The 26,163-nt window shown below is 44.8% G+C and overlaps 1 protein-coding gene across 3 annotated transcripts in view; it reads left to right on the top strand.

The window, feature by feature from the left end:
• SYNGR1 (synaptogyrin 1) overlaps positions 1 to 23,465 on the top strand; it is a 40,029-nt gene extending 16,564 nt beyond the window's left edge. The window contains exons 2-5 of one of the 3 annotated variants that reach the window (XM_084809880.1): positions 2,800 to 3,037; positions 11,622 to 11,767; positions 18,337 to 18,511; positions 19,798 to 20,738. In XM_084809880.1, coding sequence (XP_084666006.1) covers positions 2,800 to 3,037; positions 11,622 to 11,767; positions 18,337 to 18,510 — 558 coding nt within the window. In that variant the 3' untranslated portion in view covers position 18,511; positions 19,798 to 20,738. Of the gene's footprint in view, positions 1 to 2,799; positions 3,038 to 11,621; positions 11,768 to 18,336; positions 18,512 to 19,797 lie in introns of all 3 variants that reach the window. The other 2 variants (XM_084809879.1, XM_084809881.1) reach the window with 2 other exon arrangements.
• The last annotated feature ends 2,698 nt before the right edge of the window (positions 23,466 to 26,163 follow it).

Below are 26,163 nucleotides of genomic sequence, written 5' to 3' on the forward strand. Positions count from 1 at the left end.
GCAGGCTTCATGGCTGCATGTTTAAACACTATTTTTAATCTGGCCCATATTGCTGCACTGTTTTAATCTTGGATCTTCTTTATCTTTTAAAAATGAATTGTCATTTTCAAATTATGCATTCGCTGCTGTGAGAGGGTTTTGCCTGGTAAAGTGGAATTTAAAAATATTGTGTGTGTGTGTGTATTATATATGTCCATTTACAAGTCATACATACAAGTATGTATGACTTGTAAATGGATGAAATACTATTGGTTATGCTGCATGGTTAGATAAAACGCCAGACTAATTAAAGCATAGAAATGGGAGCATGCGGATGTTCCTGCATTCCTCTGGATTCCAAACAGGAAGGAAAACAAAGGAAATCTTCATTTCTATGTAGTGTTTAGCCCAGATATGGAATGCATGTCTACATTCAACAGGAAGTCTATTGAACGTTATGCCAGCAATGAAAATAACTCCCAGCTTGTGTGCTTCTCAGGGCAGCCATAGGATGCTTTTGTAAATGGGAGGTTAAAGGGAAATAATACCCTGGGGCAGACACACACGTCCTTCCCACCCAGGAGTCTCCCTATCCCAATTCTTGGCTTAAAAATTGAGCGTCATCCCCATTCTCTTTCTCTCCTTCCCCATGTCACAGCATTAGTCATCTCTTCTCCAGCCTTTTCACTTCCCACAGTATCCAGATGGAGAGGGTTAGCCTTCTCCTCAGAATATAAAGAGACCCCCACCGCCCTTCATTCCTCTCCCCCTCCCCCCCATATCAGGCTGGGGAAATACCTCCCCCTGCAAGGAGCCATCTCAGGCAGATAGACAGGTAGTCTGGACTGGGAGGGAAGTAGTAACTAGGCCTTGGCAAGCTCCTGTAGGCAGCGATTCAAATAGGAGGAACGGAGTAGCTCCTTCTATCAGCCGCTGCTTACTGAGTTACTCCTTGAGGTTCTGAGGTGGTTCTTGCATTGCTCTGCGCTGCCTACAGCCTGGCTTTGAGGGAGGAGGCAACTAGAGATGGCAAAAGTGCACAGAGAAGTTCCTAAGGGTAAGCAGTCCCAGAACTTGGGTCTGCATGTGCACTGGATAACTCCTGGAGTCTCGTGGTATGCCTCTACTGCAGGGGTCTCGGGTCCCCCATGCCCTAGGGCCTAGAGTTTGAGGACCAGGGGCTGGCCTTGCTATGGGGCAGGGGGAGACAACCTGCCTCAGCTGGCAGGTTTTGGAGTTCCATTAAAGGTCAGTAAATTATTTAGTTAACTATAATATTTTCACCATCCTGAGTGTGTTTCATATAGATGTTCTGCCTTGGATCATCTCTGTCGAGAACCAGGGTTTTACATTCAAATCGCCTGACAAGGCAAACATGGCCATGGTTATGGATCTTTTAGGGACTTCCTGCAGTTGCCTTTGAAATGTCAAGACAGTATAACCATATCAGGCAATGATGGAGAAGGCTGTGTGTGACGAGATATAGGTCAACAGTAGTGGTATGCTGTTGGCAACAGCTTTGCCAGACTACCAGATAATAATTACTGACTGTTTGGTGGGTCTGTGTGTGAGGACATCTTCTGCAGTCTGAAGGGGGAAGAGGTACTTTAGCTCCTGGGAACAAGCCATGCTCTCCCCTCCACCAGTCACTGGCCATGATTTTTGCTGCCCCAGCTACCATATTCGTTTTCCATTGAGCAGGGCTATTGAACCTCTTTCAGTCCAAGAGCCGAATTCCATTTCAGAGAAACACTTGAGGCCCACTTTCCAGTGATGGGCAGGGCCAAAGGCAGAGGGGGCACAGCCAAATTAACCAAAATGTCAGCATATTTTGCCTTATAGTTCTTACGGCCAGTAATTAAGCCTCAGGAGAGGCATTGCAATCCTTTAGAATGGATAAAGAACTGGAAAAAAGCCTGGAGAATGCCAAAAGATCAGTGGTTGGGGAAAGGATTGAGGCCTGGGAAAGGGGGCGTGGCCATCTGGGAAATCCCAGAGGGCCAGATTGGGGGGCCAGGTGGCCCACAGGCCTGAGGTACTGCATTCCTGCTATAGAGCAACCATTTTAACTCATATGCACAGCATGCTTGTAGCGCGTCATGCAAACATTACTGTGGTGGAGAAGGGGAAAGGGGAAGCAGCTGGTAGTAGCTGGAGGGGATTCCCTAAATCTTTTTAAGGAACAGGCTTGAAGCTTTGGATACCAAGCCTGCTCATCTTTTACCAAAACCTGATGGTGCAGCTCTACTGTTGGGTCCTGTAAATATCTCTGGGCCATACCAGATAGATGGGCACCATTTGTCAAAATAATGGAAAGGGTAAAGAAATTGGAAGAGAAGAATATTTGATTACTAGCAAATTAAACAAAAGCAGAATTAACTAAGTGAATGGGGGTGGAGAACTTTAGTGGTAATATTTGGATAGATCAGATACATGGGAAAATAGAATACAGAGAAATGGTAGGTAGAAGATTGAGTGGGAGATTGAATTGTGGTGGTGTAAATTACTAGATCTGGGTAATTTGGGAAGCACCGCTGCTGTTTTCAAGCATATTTCAGCCAGATTAGTTACTAGCGGAGTTTGAAAGCAAATAGGGATTGTTTAAATCTAGTGGGCTTCTAGAATGCTGCACTAAAACACCTGGGGCTCAATTCAGCCATGCTGAAGCCCATCTAATTTTAGTTAGGCATGTGCTTAACTCTCTTCCATCAACATGAATGGGATTTACAAGTTCTTCTCTTGCTGGAACATGCCCCTGGTGTAGATTGTGTGTTTCTGCAGTGAATCCTTTTAACCCTTCTCTCCCCTCTCTGAATCTAGCTTTTCTCCATCGTTGTATTTGGCTCCATTGTGAACGAAGGCTACATGAACAAGCCAAGTGAGTCGAAGGAGTACTGCATCTTCAACAGCAACCAGAATGCTTGCAACTATGGCATCACCGTGGGAGTCCTTGCCTTCCTCAGCTGCCTTCTTTACCTGGCTCTAGATGTCTACTTTCCACAGATCAGCAGCGTCAAGGACCGCAAGAAAGCTGTGCTGTCTGATATTGGTGTATCTGGTGAGCTGAAAGGTTGGGGAAGGCTGGTCTGTGCCAGGTCTTGGATCCAACGTCTTTTTCATGTGACAAATTTGATCATTCTCTGTCTTTGTAAGCATCAGTCACAGAATTGGTGATTCTGACAAGAGGGCAACTGCCCAGTAGATAGCATTTGCCTATGTATAATTCAGCAGGCCACTTGTCACATTTTCTACCATCAGGGAACTGATTCTACACTGATGTCCCTGCCAAGGATTCCCTTTTGAGGATTCTCGAGCTGGCAGGCCTAAGCTTCCGGTTTGAGGGGGCTCATGGCAAGGTACCCTCTGGTGGCCTCACTCCTGCATCAGTGGGTCACCCGAGCAGGCTTACTTGACAGTGGCAGGCAGCAGCAACAATAGCATTCTGATCACTAGCAGGCAGCCCCCAGTGGGAGTCCATTTTAATTTCCTACAATACCCTGACATAGCATCACTCCAGGGCATTGTGGCAAATTAAAATGTTGGTCTCCCCAGACCTCTATTCTGGGCCACCATCTTAATTTCCCACCATTTCCCCAGCCCAGACGTCTACTGGGGGACTGGCCAGGCTGATCATATTCCAGTACTTTTCCAGCTGCACTGGCTGCCAGTCCATTTCCAGGCCCAAGTCATTGTGCTGATATTAACATTCAGAGCCCTAAACGGCTTGGGGTCAGATTATCTGAAGGATCATCTCTTCCTGTATGTACCTGCTCGGATCCTAAGATCATCTTCAGGGGTCCTTCTCTGGGAGCCCCTGCCAAAGGAAGTGAGGAGGATGGATACCAGGAAGAGGGCCTTTTCTGCTCTGGCACCCCAGTTGTGGAATGAGCATCCTAGAGAGGCTTGCTTGACGCCTACATTGTGCTCTTTCCGGCAGCAGGTGAAGACCTTTTTCCCCCCCAGACATTTTAGTGTTTTATCTGCTGTTGTATTTTAAACCTCTTCATTGCTGGCTAGGTTTTATTCTGGTTGTGCTTTTATACTGTAGTTTTAAGCTTTTATATTTTATGCTGTATTTTGTGGTTTTAATTTTTGTGAACTGCCCAGAGAGCTTTAGCTATTACGTGGTATAGAATTTTTTTTTTTTTTAAACAACAGTCTGCCACTGCTGATCTCAGTGAGGAGCTACTGATGAGTTTTCAGGAAACCACAGGGTTCCTTGGAACACAGTTTGAAAACCACAGCAAAAGCTTCTTCACCATAGCCTTTCTGCCCCCAAGCTACCAGCAATGAACATAAAGCTCTTTCAAAACATAAAACCACAATGGTTAGACAGTCTCCCTATCAAGAGGTGGGTAGAATCCCATGAATTCCACAGTTTTAAATTAAAAAAAAAGAAATGTGCATTTCAGAAGAAGAGAGTGATATAGGCATAGTGCAGAAAATAAAGCAGAAATACTCAAGGCTGGGCTTACATTAGGTGGAGTGAGGCAGCTGTCCCAGGCAGCTGACTTTGGGTCCCTGAAAAGGCAGGTAATTGGTAGTTATTTAGATGATGATGATGATAAACTAGCAAATGGACCCGGCTTTGCACAGGGTGGAGTAGTCCGTAGTTTGATACAGCAAAGCCTTCAAGCAAACATACACAGTTGTCAGAACTGGAGATTTTGTGCTCGCCCCATCTGAGTGAAGCCATGCCCACTGGCACCCCTATAGCTCCTTGAGGGAGGGGTCTGTCCATCCCATTCTCCTGAGGGGGGGGGCTCCACATAGCAGGGGGCAGGTGTATAACTATATCCCTTGGCCTACTAATCTTACCTGGCTTCAAACTGTATGGTCTGCAAAGGTAAGTTTAGATTAGGGAAATTTGCCACTAGTGCCTAAAAATGTTACTGCAGTCTTCAGTCACATGGACACATTTAAGGGTGCAATGCTGTGCATGATAGACAGAAAAAAGTCCTGCGACTCCCAGCATCCTCCGTCCAGCATGGCTGCCTGGGGCATGCTGGAAGTTGTAGGACTTTTTTCTGTCTAAACATGCATAGGATTGTACTCTAAATTAATTAAAAGTAATGTGTTTTAAAAACAAACTAATCCTGAGGTGCACACCCCTAGGGTTTGCCTGCCAAGTTTCAGGTGGTTAGGTTTCATGGTCTTGCCACTATGGCAAGGATGGACAGGCAGAGACACATCCTCTTATTATTATAGGAATAATAGGCTACTCTCTACAACCCTTCGCTGTTGTATAAAGGTCTCTAAATCCAGAGAGTAATTTACTTGAAGTTGCAAAATTTAAAAAAATAATCTGGTTGCCATCTCACAGCAAAGTTCCAACAAGCCCTGTCTCTCATGGAGAGCCAATGTGGTGTAGTGGTTAGAGTGTTGGACTGGGACTCAAGTCCCCACTCAGCCGGGAGGCTCACTGGGTGACTTTGGGCCAGTCACTGACTGTCAGCCTAACCTACCTTATAGGGTTGTTGTGAGGGAAAAAAGTGGAGAGAAGGATTATGTAAGCCACCTTGGGTTCCTTGCAGGAAAAAAGACAGGATATAAATATAATAAATACATTAAAATAGTATCACTATGACCTTTGCCGATACCATAAGACCTTATGCCTTGCAAAACATACTGTGAAACGATAGGACCGTTTGCTTCCCCGATACCATTAAATCTGCTTTTAGAAAAAAAAGGTGATCACCAAAATCATTTTTCCTGCTCTCTACTAGAAGAAGCCACATTCTAGTGCATAGCTTATGTAAGGTGGGATTACTCTTCAGGATCCCATTCGGTATTGATTAATATTTGTTTTATCTGCTTGCTTGCAAAACGTAAATTCTGTTGAGGCCAAGCCCTGAACAGTAAGATTCTAGCTGCAGCCTGAACATAAGAAGAGCCATGCTGGATCAGAGCAAAGTCCATCTTGTCCAGAATTCTATTCACACAGTGGCCAACCAGCTGCCCAAGGGAAACCCACAAGCAGGACATGAGTGCAACAGCACCTTCCTGCTTGTGTTCCCCAGCAACTGGTGTACACTGGCATACTGCCTCTGATACTGGAGGTAGCATATGGCCATCAGGACTAGTAGCCATTGATAGTTGTATCTGCCATAATCTTAGATTAGATGTTTGACGCTGGAGACTCCAGATCAGCCTTGTAAATATTTATTATGTTTATCTTGCCCTTTCTCCAAGGAGCTCAGAATCCTCCAGTTTTATCCCTGCAACTGTTGTGAAGTAGGTTACGTTGAGAGGTGGTGACTGGCCAGGGTCACCCAGTAAGATGTGTGGTTTAGCAGGGATTAGACCTTGGGTCTCCATGGGCTAAGCTCAGTACTCCTTCCACTACATCACATTCACCTGGTTCGCATAATCACTGAGGGTTAAACAAGCCATGGCGGCTTGTTTAAGCCATGGCATGTGCCAGCGTGTGTGGGGCACGATTTGCATAATCACTGTGCAGGCGCAGCTTGTCATGTTGTCCGAACCTGGGCAACATGGCTTTTTGGAGGGTTAAACAACCCTCAGATAACCCGTGGCCTGTTGTTCAGATGACACGAGAAGCCACCCATGCTGGCACTTGCCGAGGATTAAACTAGCCACAATGGCTTGTTTAACCCTCAGTGATCCTCCGAACTGGCCCATTGGCTGTCAGCAGTGTAAATAGCTAGCCACCTGGAAACTGGTGGAGAGTAAGAATTACCCCCAGGTAGCCAGGTAGTAAAGCTTAGAAATTGCTACCCAGAGATTTCTGAAATAGTTTGAAGCAACCAGGACAATAGGTTTAGCATTTTTAAAAACACTACAGTGGGATTTGGAGTTCAAGCCATTTTACTCTGCTTTTGGAAAGCTGACTCTATTGAATTCTAAAAACCATTTTGAAGTTTACATAGTTCATAGACTTCAGATATACTTCGCTTAGAATTTGCTCTATAGCAACTCAGTCCTCATGCAACCAAGTTTGCATATCGACTGACCCATCCATCGTCAAATTAGAGGCATGTTGAAGCATCTGCCTCCAAAGCACAGATTCTCAAAGATGCCTTGGCAGTGTAAATTCCAACTGTTAATCACCGGATGTATTCGTTCTAGTGTAGCCATTTTCTGTAACAATTAAGCTTATTTTGGAACTTGTTCTTAGCCTCGCTACTCCCCATTTTGATCCCTGCTTTTTCTTGTTTTTTCCAATTGGAACAGCTTCTGATTACATACATTCCAAATCCAGACAGGCAAATGTTTAGAACTTTTACTTTAAAACCTCTGTTCTTTGAGTCACACATTTATGTGACAATGTCTGCTTTTCTTTTGTTTTAAAGCAAGAGTTTAGTATAATCTTCCTAGTTGCAGAATTTAAAAACTTGTTCAGAGGATATGCTGAACTTTTAAAAAGCAGAAGGTGAGAAAGGGAACCAAACTGAACTCTAGTGCATTCTTGAGAAGAAGGAAGGTTCAACAAATGTTATTCATGAATACCCCAGTGAAAGAAACATGGTTTTCTCAAATATCCAGAAGCAGCTTGGTTGTTCTTAAATCTTTTTCAGAGATGATGATAATATGTATTATACTTTCTCCTATGACATTTTTTTAAACACAGGATTGATTTATAGGAGGCATGTGGGGCTCAGTATAGCATAGTGCCTTCAGAGAAATAAATCAATGTGCTTTTTCAGTTAATTTCATGGCTAGGCAGGCCAAATGCATTCTCTTTCATTAATAGTGCAAACTGTTCCCAGTATCATCCTAAAAGTAAGTTGTCCATTCATTCTAAGAACAGTATCTTCATTCTAAGAGCTTGATTTTCGTTGTACTGAAGTGTACATTGCAGACACAGCTCTCCTGCAGTTAATGATGTCAGCAAAGATCAGAATAGCATGAGAGGGATGTTGGCTTAGTGCTTGCTCACTTTCCCCTTCTTGGTTTTGTAATCAAGTTTGCAAGCTATCTGAGGCGAGTTTTCTTTCCTTTTGGCAAATTCTGTAGTGCAGCCATCATACAGCCAAGGGAATGCTATATTAGTAAGAAGCATTAAGATGCAGTGAAGGGTGAGAGCCAGTGTGGTGTAGTGGTTAGAGTGTTGGATTGGGACTTGGGAGACTCGGGTTCTATTCCCCATGTGGCCATGAAGCTCACTGGGTGACTTTGGGCCAGTCACTGACTCTCACCCTAACCCACCTCACAGGGTAGTTGTGAGGAGAAAATAGAGAGGAGGAGGATTGTGTAAGCTGCCTTGTGCTCCTTGGAGGAAAAAAAGGCAAGATATAAATATAATAATAAAATAAAAACAAATAGAAGGGAGCACATTTTGGACTAATAGCCCAATCTGCCTAACCATGATTACTTGGAAGTAGGTTCCTCTGATTTCAGTAAGACTTAGTGATGTGACTCAGAGGCTGAGTTATGAACAAGGAGTTTCCAATTTAAATCTTCCCCCTTGTTAGGTGGCTGTTATCTCTTGACTTCACCCCCATCTGCTAATGTGAGGATAGTAACACTGGCCTACCTTACAGGGCTGTTGTAAGGATTACTGAGATAGTGGATGCAAAGTGCTTTGAACACTCTCAAGAACTAGATGGTGATGATGGTTATGCTTAGATCTGTAGCCTAAATGGAATATAGAATGGCAAACACCCTGATCTAGACCTTCCTCTGTACCCCTTGGATATATAAATATCAGAGCTGAGGATGACGCTTTATGCATCTGATGAAGTGCTCTGTAATCCATGAAAGTTCACACCACAATTTAAGTTGCCACAAGACTTGCTTTTTTGCTGTAACAGATGGATGCGGCTACCATTCTGAAAGTATCTTGTTCCACCTGAGGTGCCGCCTCATACATGTTTATGACAAGGTAGTGTTTTCTCATAGAATCATAGGGTTGGAAGGGGCCTACAAGACCATCGAGTCCAACCCCCTGCCCAGTGCAGGAAGCCTGATTCCTAGGCGGTCTCCCATCCAAGTACTAACCAGGGCTGACCCTGCTTAGCTTCCGAGATCAGACAAGATCAGGAGCATTGACATACAACCATCTAGATGTTGCCCTTCGTATGTGTTTTTAAAGATGTGAGCTGCAAAAGTATTACCGTGTCTTTTAAAATGCAATGAGGAAAGCAACCCCCAGGAAGAGGGCAGATAACCAAATTTGTAATCAGTTTTGATGAAGGGCAATATAAAAATAAATAAATGTGGACACAGCTTCATTCCCACTGGTGAGGTTCATTGCTCTAACAGTACATAGTCCATGGTAAGACTGGAGGCAGAAAATAGCTTTCAAGAAATGGAAATGAACTGAGAGAGATTTCACTTTCTGTAGTTCGAGAGAGGTTTCACTTTCTGTAGTTTGAGAGAGGTTTCACTTTCTGTAGTTTGAGAGAGGTTTCACTTCCTGTGCTGTTCCCACGTATGTCTTTTGCCCCAATGTTGCCTCTTGTGAAACAGGTTTTTGTAGATTTTTGAAACAGTACAAAACCTACTTACCAGAAGCAAAAGCGTGATGATGTATACACCTCAAGAAGTAATACCACTTCTAAACTTCCTTCAACAGTCTGATGAACACATTAGCCACATTCACACATACTGCTAAACCATGGTTTAGCGCTATATGCATGAGCGGAAAAAAGCCCGTGAGAAGCTTGTGCGCTCCCCCTTCCCACGACCGGGAGAAGGAATAAACCAGAATTCAATTTCATTTTAGCAGATTCCTGGATTATTATGTCTGATCCAGGAATCGTGTTTTAAAATAAATTCTAGCCAAGTACTAAACAAGTTAACAACAAACCCTGAGTTGTTTTTTTCTGGTTTGTGTAACAAATTTTATTTGTTTTATTTGTTTGTGTAACAAATTTTATTTGTTTTACTCTGTGTAAATTTTATTTACACAGAGTTTATTTTAAGCCACAATTCTTGGTTCACAACTAACAGAAAGCCAGGAATCTGCTAAAGTTAAGCTAAATTCTGGCTTATTCCTCCTCCTGCTCACATAGGAGGAGGGGCAAGCATATGAACCCAGCCCTTCGTGCAGGCTCCTTTCTACATTGCACTAAATTATAGTTTGGAGTTATGTATGAATGTGGCCAATATCTGTCTCTTCCCACACGGGCCTCCGTTGTTCATATAGTTTTGAATGTCTAAGCTTAAAAGTGTGGAATATTTCTGTCCCCTTGTTTTTTCTGTTACTATTCTGTGATGCTTCATTTTCCCAGTATATGTGAAAGTCAAATGTTAAGTGCAGTATGAAGCCCAGGTCATACCCTCTCAAAAACATTTGGTTAAAGATCCCCTGACACTTTTCCTCCTTGAGAATCAGGAAACTAGCCCTAGAGCAGCCTTCTCTAACCTAGTGCTGTCTAGCTGTGTTGAACTACAACTCCCATCATCCCAGCTAGCATGGCCCTTGGTTGGGGAAGGCTGCCCTAGGGTTTTGACAAGTTCCCAGTAGCTTTCCTATGGAAAACGTTGTGGTGTTTTGATTGTTTGCTTAATACAGCCTTCCCCGACCTAGTGCCCCCCAGGTGTGTGGGAATACAATTCCCATCATCTCCAGCCAGCATGGGCATTATAGTCCAACACATCTGGAGGGCACCTGGTTGGAGAAGGCTGCCATAGAGTTTTGCCAAGATTCCAGTAGCTATTTTTGCAGACTAGAGAGTTCCTCTGCAATTGATTTTGGGGACTTTTGCTCCTCCGCTGTCTCTTCCACCCTCATCCTCAGACAGTGTCTCATTCTGTGGCTCAGTTCTGCAGAGAGGCTGTAGTTCAGGAATAAATGAGCAAGTGACACTTCTGTTGTGATGCTCAGCAGACCTCACTTGTGTAATGGATGCACCAGCCGTGTCTTATGTGGTGAGCCCCAGTACTAGTGAAACCGTCTTCCCTTGCCATTCCACAGCATGTCAGTTCTACCTCACTTAGGGCAGAACCACATGTTCTCTCTGCAAACATGTGTTTCCAAACCTGTGTTTGCTGGGATACAAGGATTTCAGAGGTGGGTGGAGGCATTTGCAGGGGAGAACTGGTGGGTGGATGGAGGTAATTAACCTTTACTCACATCTGTTGATTCTCCCCTGCAGAGGTCTCAGGACATGTTCTGGAGACACATGATTTGAAGCTTAGCAGGTCTGGGTCTGGTCAGCTTTAATGGGAGACCACCTGGGAACCCTACATACTATGCTGTCTTGACTTCCTTAAGGGAAGAAAGCTTGAACACAAATATGAATGAAATGAATGAATGAAGAAATAAGTACTCCCACCCCCAGCCATATTTTTCTGCATCTGGGATTGCTTCTGATTTTGGAGCCCCGCTGCGGGAGGGAGGCTAGAACTGGCTGGGGGTGGTACTTGCCACTAGCAGATGTGGGAAGGGTCCTCCTACCCATCAGTTCTCCCCTTCAGATTCCTCCCAGTCTGCAAGAGGGTATAACAAGAGAAACACGAGGTTGGGAATATGTTTATCCTTTAACCTGCAGATCCCACCTTATATGCCCTTGCAGTGGGCTGCACAATTGGAATGTGTCCCAGGCTGCAAAACATTTTGTGATCCTGTAGGGGTGAAGTTCTTGGGGAAATGTGAGAACTAAAATGTTTACATGTACATTGTTCTCCCCTCACCTCTTTCCCCTTCTCTTTGTTTTGATGTCGGTCTCCCTCAGCCTCCTGGGCATTTCTCTGGTTTGTCAGTTTTTGTTTCCTGGCTAACGAATGGCGTGTTTCAGAGAAAGAAGACAACCCGCTGAATGAAGGAGCAGATGCAGCCCGAGCAGCCATCACATTCTCTTTTTTCTCGATCGTCACCTGGGTGAGTAATTCAGTCTTGGACCCCGGCTAGTAACTATGGAACTCATCTGTGAAGTATCCTGTTGCCTCAACTTCCAGGCCTGTTATACTCAGTGCAGCTCCCTTGTTGCATTGCTCCACCACCAACCCGAAAGTCATCTTATGCGTCCAAATAATCATTGGCTGGACTACAGAAAAAATCCCATAGTGACTTGACCGTTTTATTGGTCAAACGTTATGTAACCTAAACATTTTGTCCTTTCCATATCTGCTTTTTGCATCTCTTTGAACCAGGACACCCCTAATGGAGGTAGCATAGCCTCATAGGAATCCCAACCCCATCCTGGAGGGGTAGTGGTGGGGAACAGTTGTTCCCCAACCAGGTGCCTTTCAAATGTGTTGGACTATAGCTTCTATTATCCCCTGCCAGCCAGTCCAGCACATCTGGAAGGCATCAGTTTGGGAAGACTGATGTGAAGGGTGAGGGCATAACAGGCCAAAGCCACTGTCGCAGTAGGGAGCCACTACTTCAACGGACCTGGAACCACAGTCACTAGGCCCAACATTTCCACAATACTCAGAATCTGAAGCCTCCCCGCCCCCACTTTCTGGCAGGGGGGGTTGCTCCCAGTGTAGCAATGATGAAGGGGAGGAGTTGGCATGCAATATAGGACATTGTTCCTGTGCCTACAATAGCTGGTTAGAAGGGAGACTGTGAAGATGAGGGCAACTCAAATGATCAAGGGCTGGAGCAACTTCCCTACAAGAAAAGATTACCAACATAAGGCTTTTTAGCTTAGGAAAAAAGTGAGTAAGGGGGGACATGATGGAGACGTATAAAATTACGCATAGTGTGGAGAAAATGGATAGGGAGAAGGTTTCTTTCGTAACTAGAACCCAGAGTTGTCCAATTAACCTGAATGGTGAGAGATTCAGAAGGAAGTACTTCTTCACACAGCACACAGATGTAGTAATGGCCATGAACTTGAACAGATTTGAAAGGGGATTAGACAAATTAATGGAGGATAAGGCTATCAAAGGCTACTATTCTTGATGGCTATATATTACGTTTGGATTCAGAGGCAGCGTGCCTCTGAATACCAGCTGCTGGGGAGCACAAGTGGGAGGGTGCTGTTGTGCTCATATCCTGCCATAGCCTTCCCATAAGCATCTGGTTGGCCACTGTGGGAACAGAATCCTGGACTAGATAGGCCTTTGGTCCAATCCTGCAGGGCGCCACCTCATGATCTTAATGACACGTCATTTTTTCATAGCCTCAGGATGGGAAAAGCTGTACCTCCTTAAATATTCCCTTATCTATGCAACACTCCATTTGGAAAACCCTGTGTATTGTGTGTGGCAACCTTCCCCTCACTTTTCCGCCATTTCATTGTTTGTGGCAGAGCTATACCTGAGCAGCCACTCAACTGCCTTAGAATAGTGCCTTGCTGTTCCAGAAAATGACCACCTGTTGATTCAGGAAGAATCTCCTAATGATCAAACCTTAAACTGTTTTTTTCTTTTACTGAACCTTTCATGGTTTTATTTTAATATTTCTAATCTTTAATTGCTTTTTTTAAAAAAACAAAAACCTTTTCACTGATGAATGCAACAAAACTGCTAAAATGATTGCTCATTTAAATTTGTCATGGGGGACTTATTAAAAATCACCAAATCCTAACTCCTCTGGTTAGTATTTTATATTTTTATAAAGCTTGTGTGTTGCTTCTCTATACAACGCCAGAAGCAATGTATAATTAACACCAACTAGTGTTATACCCATCTATTGTTCATTTGTAAGTCTTAATTCACTTTCATTTATTTAAATTTAAATTTATTTATTTATGTATCGAGAGCCAGTGTGGTGTAGTGGTGAGAGTTTTGGACTGGGAGTCGGAAGATCCGGGTTCTAGTCCTCACTCGGCCATGGAAGCTCACAGTGTGACGTTTGGGCCCGTCACAGACTCTCAGCCTGGCCTACCTCACAGGGTTGTTGTTGTGGGGATAAAATGGAGAGGAGGAAGATAATGTAAGCCGCCTTGGGTTCCTTGCAAGAGGAAAAAGGCAGGATATAAATGCAATAAAATAAATAAATAAACAAACATATCTTCGGAGAAGATCAGGACACTTATTAAGGTGTCCTGATTGTTCTGTTCAAAACAAGAAATAAAATACTGTGCCCTGTACCATTGTAATGCTTTGCAGTCAAGAGTGCAAAAGCCATTACACTAATTGTGACTTCAGAGTGAAAATGCATATGATTGAAAGAAGGCCTACGAGATACACCACATAACCAGCCACTGTGGAGTAAGGATTATGATCAGAAGTTCTGTTGTAATGGGTGACCTTTATATGAAGAAATGATTGAAAAGTTGCCCTTGAATATTTGGTATAGATAATCACAGGCTTTTTTTAAAGTGTGGCCCAGTCAGCAGAAAAAGTAGGAATTTAGTCAGGAATATGTGTTCTAAGGCAACTCATCAGTGATTGGAAGAAAAGGAGGGAACCCATTTCACACACAGGAAAACTGAGGCAGCAGGCAATTGAATCCAGTGCTGAGTATGGGTTACATAATCACAGGGCTTGAAACAATAATTTTGACCAGCAAATAAAAAACAGGAGGAATTTAGCCAGAAATGTGTGTTCTAAGGTGTTACTTTCCACCACCAAACAAAGGTAGGGGTAAAAAAAAAAAACCAGACTGAGAAGCATTGTATAGCACCACAAAATGGAGGCCAGGCATGGGCCTCCATTCATTACTTAAGGCAAGCATAAGGGAGGACGAAAACACTTCTGATTTAAAAGCAGTTCAGACCCCCACCCCGCCCCACCCCAATTTATCCAGAATAGCAGCACAGAGAAAGCAATTTCTGGCAGAGGCCAGTTATGAATGATTAGAAGCAGGGGAGGAGAGGGGGAACCCATTCCACACACAGGAAAACTGAGGCAGGAGGCAACTAAAGTCAATGCTGAGTTTGAGTTACATAATCACAGGGTTTAAAATAATAATTTTTAAAAACAGCAAATACAAAACAGGAGGAATTTAGCCGGAAATATATGTTCTAAGGCATTACTTTGCACCACCAAAAGAAGAGAAAGGATAAAAACAGACTGCGAAGCATTGTATAGCTCCACAAAATGGAGGAAAGGAAAGGTTTCTCCTGTGCAAGCACTGGGTCATTACTGACCCCTAGAGGGATGCTGCTTTCGTTGGCGTTTTCATGGCAGACTATAGCGGGGTGGTTTGCCATAGCCTTCCCCAGTCGTGACTACCTTTCCCCCAGCAAGCTGGGTACTCATTTTACCAACCTCGGAAGGATGGAGGGCTGAGCCGGCTACCTGAGACCTGGCTTCCGCTGGGATCGAACTCAGGTCGTGGGGAGAGTCTCGGTTGCAATACTGCCGCCTACCACTCTGCACGACACGAGGCTCAGTCCCACAAAATGGAGACCAATTACTTAAGGCAAGTATAATGGAAGACAAAAAAGGCCCAGTAAAAATTCCATAGATAAGAGTGTGATTGTATCATGAAAGCCCCTAGACTTAAATCGGGTAGGTAACCTGGTGCCCTCCAGATGTTTCAGACTACAACTCCCGTAAGTCCCAGCCTTCATGGGCAACGGTGTGGGATAGCGGAAGCTGTAGTCTAAAACAACTGGAGGGCACCAGGTTGCTTACCCCTGACTTAGATGATGGTGTCTTAAATGACATCCGTGTGTCGTGGAACCCTCACATGTTGCAGAGGATTCTACACTCCAGTCGCCAGAGCCCACCTTCATGGGATTCACAGGCATCCCTCCTGAACCGAGTCTTCCTGCTCATCCCCTTGTAGCTGCACATTGAAGAGGAAGACCAGCAGTGGCTGCAAGTTGTCTTTCGGGTACATTTGTCTCCTATTCCTAAAGGTCTCACTGAGGATAAGTTTGCAAGGAACTCCAGCGTTCCTCCAGTGACCCTGGATATTTCTCAGTCTCATAATATTTCACTACTGTCAAGTTCTTTCTTCTTTCTGCTCTCTGCCTAACTTTTCCAGCAATCACCTTTTCCATCCCATTGCTACTTATAATGCATTGGAAGCATTCCTGAGAATTCCTCTCCCCGTTTTGCTGTTCGTGCTTTTCAAAGGCCTGCAAATATCAACCTCCCTTAGTCATTGTCTAGACAGATGCCGCTTCTCCGAGTTCAGAAGGGCACGTTCTTCCCCTTCCTATGCGCAAGGAAAGTGGCTGCACATACTGACACCTGTGTGCCAGCCAATGCCACCATGCAGTTAGCACATGGAGAGATGTAAACACGCCTTTTCCTTTGGTAACTTGCTGTCCTTCTTGCAATGTAAAGTATTTTGGGGTGGCCTGTTTTTGAATGGGCAATTGAGACCCATTCGTGTTTTTTTTTAAGGCCTGCTCCTAGTAGAGATAAACACTTCTAGAACTGGTTTGCTGATATGGGTCAACACAGCTGCCTGCAATTTTGGACTCTCCTTAGGGGCGTGGCTGTAGGTACTGTCATGATGAGTGACTGCACTTCAAAATTCAGCACTACTCTACTGGTGCCACAGCACAGGATTGGCTTCTTTCTCCATTTGCCGCAGCGTTGCATATCAACATAAGAAGTTGCCCGGTGCTGAATGAGACCATTGGTCCATTTAGCCCAGTATTGTCTACATCTACAGAGACTCAGCCTGCGGTCTTTGCCAGCCCTGCCTTGAGATTTCAAAGTGGGGCGTTCTGCGTGCAAAGCTCGTGCTCTGCCGCTGCACCACAGCCTTCCCCCTCTATGCGTATGTGCACTGTTCCATGACTGCAACGCCAGGTGATGACTTACTTGTGAGGAAACAGTCAGCACTGATGAAGCACCATGGCAATGTTTTTACATCTCCTCAAAATGGATTGGGTCCGGCTACGTTAGTTGAACCAAGTTCCCACTGACATCAATGGGTCTTACGTTGAGTCACGAGTAACTTGCCCCAGTGACCTCAGTGGGAGCTAAGCTCAACTAACTTAGGGCACAGTCCTGTCGGGACAGGTGGCCGCCTCCAGACGCGGAGGTGACCGCCTATCCAGTGCAGAGCAGGGCCAGCGTGGAGGGGATCTTCTCCGAGTGTCAGCCGCCCTGCATTTGTGGCTAGACCGCCGATTTCAGCTGTCTAGCAGTGGGAAGTCGGAGCGGGGGGGCGGAGGCCGGATGATGCATCAGAAGCATCAGAAAGGCACTTCCTCCCGCCCCACCCCCAGGAACGCCCCATTTTTGCTGCTGCGCACTGCTCTTACGAGCGTGAGGCCGATCTGCGCTGCCTGTGAGGCAGCATGGGAGGGAGTAGAGGTCGGTCCTCAGGGCTCCGAGGTCTGTTCCTGGGAACTGACCTATCCTATGGCCGTGTAGCCACTGACTAGCGGCCATAGGATTGCGCCCTTAGTCTAAATCAAACCCAGTATTTTTGAGTGGAAGCAATTCATACAGTTCAATAGTGAGCCATCAAGTTACAAGTCATTGGATGATGAATGCATGTGTGAATCAGCCTTAACATGGCTACCCTTCTGGGATTTTCCATGTAAGTTGTTCTGAAGGCTTTTGAAGGTGGAAAAATGACCTATAAATGCAACTATTATCTCAGTAATGTAACAACTGTGCAAGGCAGAGGTGAAATTTGAACCAGGGGCTCCATAGTCTCTTAGACTAGATTTATTAAAGCAGTTCAGCAACCGTCTGGCACAACAATACAGGCCAGCCACCAGTGCTTCACTTGACCACGAGCGGGGGGATTTTACTCCTCTCCACATTCTATGGAACCATGCAGAAGTACTCTCTGCCCTGAAATTTGAAATGGGAAGATTGCTAAGGACCATAAACAGGCTTTTAAGAAGGGAAATGGTCAGGGCCTAAGCTGTGTCCTCTTAGTCATGGGAAGATTAGAGGCATTATTCAGGAAAGCAGCCAAATTTTCTGGTGGGTTGTGTGAAGATAAGGAGTGAGCAGCTGCAAGATATGCTCAGGTTTTTAGAGAAAATGTCTCTGGCCCAAAGGAGCCGAGACAGCAGCAAACCTGTGTGTCAAGAATGAACTTAAGAACATAAGAAATGCAGTGCTACATCAGACAAAACATCTATAGGTATACAGTCTCTGATACTGGAGGTAACATACAGCCATCATGACTAGTAGCCATTGATAGACTCATCCTCCATGAATTTGTCTAACCCCCTTCTAACGCCAGCCAAGTTGGTGGGTATCACTACATCTCATGGTTGGGGGGTATCACTACCTCTCATAGTAGGTAGAGAATTCCATAGTTTGACTATGCCAGGAGTGGACAATCTCTTTCAGCACGAGCCCCAATTTCATTGATGAATGCAACAAAACTGCTAAAATGATTGCTTATTTAAATTTGTCATGGGGGACTTACTAAAAATCACCAAATCCTAACTCCTCTGGTTAGTATTTTATATATTTATAAAGCTTGTATGTTGCTTCTCTATATAATGCCAGAAGCAATGTATAATTAACACCAACTAGTGTTATACCCATCTATTGTTCATTTGTAAGTCTTAATTCACTTTCATTTATTTAAATTTATTTATTTATTTATGTATCGAGAGCCAGTGTGGTGTAGTGGTGAGAGTTTTGGACTGGGAGTCGGAAGATCCGGGTTCTAGTCCCCACTCGGCCATGGAAGCTCACAGTGTGACGTTTGGGCCTGTCACAGACTCTCAGACCGGCCTACCTCACAGGGTTGTTGTTGTGAGGATAAAATGGAGAGGAGAAGGATAATGTAAGCCACCTTGGGTTCCTTGTAAGAGGTAAAAGGGTGGGATATACATAAATGCAATCAATCAATCAATATTTAAATTTTAATTTGCCCATTCTTTGGCTATAAAGCTGATGGCTTACAAAAACAAGCCCCAATAACAATTGTGTAGTACAAAAAATGATCAGGGTGGTTTAAAAGGGGAATGTAGACCCAGCATCCCATAGTCTGACATTCCTCAACATTACTATATAATGAAGTGAAAATAGATCTCACATGGCTATTTTCCTTTGCTTTATATGCTACCATGTTGTCAAAATTGGGAAGAACAGCAAGGAAGTTATTACCCTGCAGCATTTCCACCTTCCCTAGAGAAGAGAACCCTCTACTGGTCATTTGTATGTGTATGTTGAAATACACGCACATTTAAAATACCCCATTGGGAGAGAGAGCACCAGTAAAAAAAAGGAAAAAGAACAGGAGCCTGAGATGGGCAAATGCAGTCTGCCTGTTTAAAAGTGTCTAAGTGGACACAATATGGACTTTTTGGCATAGGATGTGTTCTACTGTCTAGAATACTTCCTGTGTTGGCAACTATAGCTCATTTATATTTTATCCAGTAACAAAACTGCAGGATTTCTTTGGCATTTGAAGCACACTTCCCCTTTTCCATTGCTGTCGGTGACACTCGCCATCTTCCAGTTGCCTTTCTCAAGTGTTTTTGGCCCTCTTATAAAAGCAGCTCTTTGCTTTTTCATCAGTCACCTTCTAAACCAGGGGTGAGGAACTGCAGGGAGTACAGGGGCCATTTTTACTATAACCCCCCCTGATCCCCCTGGGGACCCTCACTCAGTGGAGTGCCACATGAAAAAACAAAGAGTTAAATTTGACCCTTTTAGTACTACTTAGTGGCTATGGAGTGCTTAAAGGGTCAAATTTAGCTTGTTAACAACAAAACAAAACCTGCTTGGGGCTGCATCAGGGAAGCAACAGGGGCCACGTGCGTCCCACGGGCCACGTGCGTCCCACGGGCCACGTGTTACCCACTCTCTATTCTAACTGTGGCTGGTATTGGATCCTTTTTGGCCAGAGCAGAGACCAGGTCCTTTAACTGCAGAAGGAGTTTGCTGTCATGCAGAGCCATTTTGTAAAAACAGGGGAGGCCCCGGTTTTCCCTTCTCTGCCAAATGGCATTTGGACACCCTCCTCTTTGTATTCCGTGGGATGCCTTAGTATGGTTTTGCAGAAATCTTTCCCATACTGACTCTCTTCTCTAATGCCCCTTGTTCCATCCTGTTCTCTCCCTACAGGGCTTCCTGACATATCTGGCCTTTCGGAGACTTAAAGAAATTACTTTTCAGGAAGAGTACAACACACTGTTCCCTAGCTCTCTACCAGTGCTCCCTTAATCCCAGGGCCCGTGAAAACTGGGTATATCAGGGAGGAAATTTTTGGAGTGAAAATATTTCCCATTCTTCAGTTCAGGGGCAGGAGGGAAGATAAAAAAGAGGAACAAAAGATAGGATGTTTGTGCAGCTGATGTGAGGAGAACACCCGCCTTCCTTGGAATTTTGGAAGGCTTCCCCTGCCCCATCCTTTAGCTCCAAGCATCTCATTTTCTGGTCCTTCAGCCCTTTGTGCCCTCCCCCAAACTAATGCCAAATAACACTGATGTGCATTTCTCTCAACCACAGTACAATCTTAATGCGTTTAACCACAATGGCTCATTGTCCAAATGTATTTTCTGCTTCTGCTTACCCTTGCATCCTTTTGCATCCAATATTGTTCTTCTCCTGGCACGATCCGTAGTGTCAGAAGGTAGCTGAAGAACTGCGACCCCTGAGCCTCCCTTGCTCTTTCTCTGTCCTCGTTTCTCTGAGGAGCATTGCACAAATAAGAGTTTTGGTGATGGAGCTGGGCCTCTCTTAACCACTGCTTTGATCAGTCTTGTGTGATGAAGATGTCACTTTGCCTTGTCGTCCCATCTGCTAGCATCCATTATCACCCAGAGCTACTACAGGTGTGTCTGCATGTGCAGGACATGTCCCTGGAAAAGTTAGCTCTCATTTCTCTTGCAGCTGCTACCAGCCCCAGCGCTGCAGAGTCAGTGGCACAGAGCAGCATGATCTGCACTTACCCTGCAGTTGGTGCTGCTGTCCCTGTGAATGAGGAGGAGACTGGTCCAGGCTGAAGCCCTCAACTTACCTAGGCTAGTGGGGATTGGATATGCTGAATAAACACATGTGATCCCAGGAATAGGCACCTTGTTTTGCATTGTGAATTGGACCGTGCTCCTTTCTGCCAGCCATTTCTCAAAACACTGAGATACAATAGGCTGAAGTCTCCCACAAAATGGTCTCTCCCTAAAGTTAATCTTCCTGGTTGATGTTGATCACTCTGTGGCTTCTTTCCTGAACTTGTACTCTCTGTGGGGTGTGCCAAATCTTCCTGCTGTTTGCAGAATGTATTTACGTTCAACTCGTTAATTCCGGTATGTCTCATGCACTCATTTATGTCTTGCACACTAACCGCTACTAACCCGGCTTCTATTTGTTTCTCCTTGGTATGTTTCTCTCTTTCTTTTCCCATGTCTTCCTCTTTCCCATTCTCCAAAAAACTTTCCCACACTGCCGCGTCCTCCCTTAAAGGTGGGCCAGTCATTTCTGGCATACCAACGATACCAACTTGGAGCCGATTCAGCCCTCTTCTCCCAGGACTACATGGACCCAAGCCAGGAGGCCGGCATGCCTTACGCACCTTACACAAGTGAGGATGTCACTACAGATAGCATGGGGACGTACCAACAGCCCCCTTCGGCGGATGCTTTTGATGCTGAGACACAGGGGTACCAAGCACAGGACTACTGAGAGCCGGTGGAGCCCTCCCCCTCCCCCCCTCTGCCCGCTCCCCTCTGCCACCAACAAGCCAAGGTGCAAAACAGACATGTGTTCCGGAGCAACCAGTGGCTCTCAGTCACTCTCCAGCCTTCTAGGGTCTCTGGTTTTGTTTTGTTTTTTAATAGAAAAAGCCCAACGCCACCTCCTCCCTCTTCTGAATTCTCCACCAAAATCAAATTGTCAATTGCAAAACATTCTACTGTCCATGTTGCAGTGAGAGTTCATTCTCTCTCTTTGTCTGGAGGCCTGCTGCAGGCCGGAATCCAGCTTGCACTCTCCATAGGGGGAAGAGGGAAAGGACCTCAAGATGGTGTTGGTGATGTAAGGCACAGCCGTGGGATGGGTGGGGGATGACTGGGTGAGGTGGAGCCAGAGGGTGCCATGTCTGAGCATTGAGAGTGAGCAGCGAGAAGAGAGAACAAGACCTGGACAGATGGGGAGGCAAAACACCTGTGAGTGAGAGGTGTGAGTGAGCACACAGGCATGAAAGGGTGAGTGATGTAAATGGCAGCGGGAAGGTGTACGTGGTGTGCAAATAGATCTCAAATAGGTCTGAGATTTACCCTTTAACTGAGTTCATGGAGTTCAGTTTAAGACCTACATCCAGTCCTGTCAGGGTTGGCAGTACTGGGGTAAAACGGACGTTGGTCTGGCTAATTCTCATGAATATTTTGGCCATGACGGAGTGCTTGTCTGGCGTCCCTTATCTTTTGTCTGCATTTTGCCTATTGGAAATTGGCCACAAGTGGGTGGGGTGTTCTTTTTCTCAGCTTGCTTTTTGGACAGTCTGTTGACATGCCCACCTGCGGTTGGAGCCTCTGGCTGAAGCTTCACCAAGATCAAAATACAGGTGAAAGGTAATCCAAGCTGGAAAGGTACAAACTGGCGCTGAGCATTTGTTTTAGGTACAAGACAGCTCTTGACACCTGGGTAAGGGACATAATTTTACCCATTCCACAGCAAGCTAACACACAGTCTGGTGAATTGACTTCGTTTAATTTGTAAAAAAATGTATGGAGGAAAGGTGTTGAGAGCATGTGTTTGAAGCAGAATGTTTTCTGTCCCAGTCAAAATCCACAGGAATGTATAGATTTAAACCAAGAGAGTCTAGGACTGAATATTTTTGTGGGATGACATTTTCCCCAGTGGATTTTGGTTTGTGAATGGTTCAACATATGTCCTGGTCATGATTTGCCAGTGTTGGACTGGAATGATGTGGAATCCCAAATCCAGGATAGAGGCCGTTTGTTCTCCCTTCGATTAAGATTCCCAGCTAATAGGTTGCCCTCAGTGGAGGCTGGTGGCTCCAATTTCAGTGGGGCTATGAAGCTGGTCTGGGTTCCAGTTAGAACCAGTGAGATCTTTAAAGGAGCTATCCAAGGTGCTGAAACCTATTTTGAGGACTGGGTTCAGCACCCTGGATGGCTCCTTTAGAGTTCTGACTGAAGCCCGGAGCAGATCCACAGCCCCACTGAAATGAGAGCCACCAGCCTTCACTGGTTGCCTCCAGGATAACCTAATGCACAGCAGACTTCTGTTGGGAAAACAGCCATCTACTGCCAGCAAGGGTCTGGAACCTCCTCTGAAAACGTTAACCCATCTTGACTGTGAATCAAGCCTTGATTGAACAAAATTACTCTGTCTATATTCTAGTGCATTCAGCCAACCCTCTCTTCAAAAGCTATCTTTTGCATTGATTCTGTGGATCTTGTTTTCCTGAGTCAGGTAATAGCGAAAGGGAGGCAATAATCAGAATGATTTCCTCAGAATAAGCCACACCTGCAGGTTAGTGGAGGTGTAGGACAGCCTGATCCAGTGCAGGTTTACTCAGAAAGAAGCCCCATCCAGTTCAGTGGGACTTATTCCTGAGAAAATGTGCCAATAGGATTTCGGCCTAAGGAATTTTTTGACATATACATGTTAATGAATTTCTAAAGAGAGGTGCCAGGAACAAAACCTGCCTGTGTAAGCCACATTCATAGAATGAGCTAACACGAAGTAACTTTTCTGCGGAGCCACATTAACACAACCATCTATTCTGTATAGTGTAATAAAGCAAAACTCTTCTGCATGTTAACTTGCTACATGGAGGCACCCTCAGTGGTCACAATCCTTTTGATGAACAATACTGTGATGGAGAAAGAATTCATGGGACTGGCTTGTTGGGGATACATTGCCATTCAAACCCATGACTACCATGGCCTTTGCCAAGTGGGACAGGGAGATCTCTGTTCCACTAGATACATTCTGTAGCTGTCCTGGAATTAAGAGGGAAGCCTATTTAGCTCTAGTTCCAAACAGAACATCTGTCATACCCACTATCTTTGTGATCAAGAATAACAAACTAGAACTCCGGCTTTGAGTACTTTGCCATGCTGGGAGAAAAGACAGTTTGTTGGGTTAGTCAAGGAAGAATCTACACTTTCCAGACTGGACAGGATCAGTCAAGTACACCCACTGCATTATTATGTCTCTAGTTCATCCTATCTGAGCCTGAGGGGCTGTTCACACAACGCGTTAACCCACACTCAGTGGGTAATTGTCACTTGTTTTGAACCATGGGTTAGCTTGTCTGAACACAGCATGTTTTCCACAGGGTGGGTTATTGTGCTGTCTGAACTCAGGCAGGGTGGCTTGTTAACCCTGAACAACCCAACAACAAACCATGGGTTCTCAAAGTGGCTTGTTTGAGAAAGTAAACCACACTTATTTGGTTAACAAACCACCCTGGCTGTGTTCAGATGCTAACCCACGGTTCAACAAACAACCCATACTCAACTCACTGACTGTGGGTTAGCATGTTGCGTGAATAGCCCCTAACCCTTAATAACCATCTCAAATGGGGGAGCTACAAAGCAAGCACATTCCTTGCTTCTACAAACATAGGTTGGGACACATTTATAAACCACACTTTTATTTGGGATTAATTGGTTTGGAAGAACTTATAGTTAGCCAGTAAGAAGAATCTTTCCAGAGGTATAGAAAACATGAAACACTTATAGTAACAAGCCTCAACTACAGCTTATTCAGCCCACAAAGCGAGGCCTGCTCTCAGAAGTCCAGACATTAGGAATCAAACACAGGACACAGCAGTGAGCCCAGGGAGAAGAAACTGTTAGCACCCTGCTTTGGGTCACTCCCTCTTAACTGTGTGGAAATATAGTCAGAAATCACGCAAAGGGTGCATATTCTCCCTATCTGGAATAGCAGTTATAAGTAGAGAATTGGGGAACTATAGATTTGCTGTGCTAAGAACTAAATTATATATGCATGAGGGCAATACAGGGCACTGTAAAGGGTTTAACCTGTCCCTGGGTTAATGTTTACCACTGAGGTACAATGACACAATTAGGAGCAAACAGTCTCATTAAAAGAGCACTTCATAATCTGCTCAGAGCTGCATATGGTCCTCAGCGGAACAGAGCAAACCAACGTCAATTTTTTCGCACATTAATAATCTGTTGTAGAAATGCTAACCTTCTAGTTGTAGCATTATACCTCAGTGGAAGCATTTGACCAGGGCCAATCGAGAAACTCTTATCTTGGTTTATGATGTATTGGTGTGGCAATCCATCCCACCCTAATCATTTCTTAGCAAGTCTTACAGTGGGCAAGTTCTCTCCTAGAGGAAAGCACACAACATTTTAAGGCTGAACTACATCTTACTGTAGACTTAAAGTGTAGAGATCAGGATGACGAGAAGAACAGAGCACCAATCTCTCAGAGCTGAGAAATAACGGCACTAAGCCCAGGGTGAAGAGGCAGTGATCAACTCTAATCCTTCAGGCAATTTCCAACATTACAAAAAAGCCAAAGATGCATCTTTGTATTGCTGAAAGAATTAGAGTCTTAGACCCACCTGCATTTTACAAAGCTCCCACAACCTCATCCTTGCTAAATGTATGTATAGCTGACCTTTCTAACATAACAATACCTTAGCTTAGCTGCTTCTCTATACACATTTCATGTGTATAGGAATGCAGCGTTTGAAGAAGCACATATTTTTTTATTGCTGCTTCCCTTCACTAAGTACCAGCTTAGGAAAAGGATCGTATTAAAGAATGGAGCAACTTGGCATAAAGGCTTCCCATAAAGAGGGAAACCTTCCTTTAAGTGACCAGATCCCTGCAGGGATTTTTTTTTACCCACAGACTTTAACTGCAGGAGAGGACATGAGGCTTCTAGCAAGGGGTTAAATGGAGGAGGAACCCCTGTAATAGAATCGGGTCTTCCCCTAGTACGTGTCCCACATGCTGGTGTATGTGGAATTGCTTCAACATTGTTTCTATTGGCACCTCCTTTCCAGAGATTCACCAAATACTGTATGTGGCTAGCAGGGAGTGAGAGGAGAGAGATGGTAGTCTGTTGCTCACCTAAAGCACAAAAGAGGAACTAAGTCCCTCGCTTTATGGTCCCAAGTAAAAGCAATATTATATAGAGCTTGAGGGAAGGGGAATATGTTTTCCACCCCAAAGCTCTTCTATTGGGATGGCCTAATATTTAGGCTTGTGGGTGGGCGGGTATTTTACTGAGTGGGTTTCTTTATAACTGAGGTAAGGGAGAGGTCCTTCCTTTTCATCTCTTCCCCCTGGAGGGAAAGAGAGAATCTTGGGATTGGAGGGTAGGGAGGGCGAAAAATCCAGTGTTGCAAAGTGTGTGTCAATTGCATGCTTTCACATGGGGGTGGAAGGGGAGATTTTCCATTCCTCAACATCTGTTTTGTTCAGTTTCCAGAGATTAAAACTGGGGTCTGCCCTGGGGGACAGGCTAAGACTGTGT

Source organism: Heloderma suspectum, chromosome 7, assembly GCF_057233095.1.
Source record: "Heloderma suspectum isolate Gila_16-S chromosome 7, 16-S_ref, whole genome shotgun sequence".
Lineage (NCBI taxonomy): Eukaryota > Metazoa > Chordata > Lepidosauria > Squamata > Helodermatidae > Heloderma > Heloderma suspectum.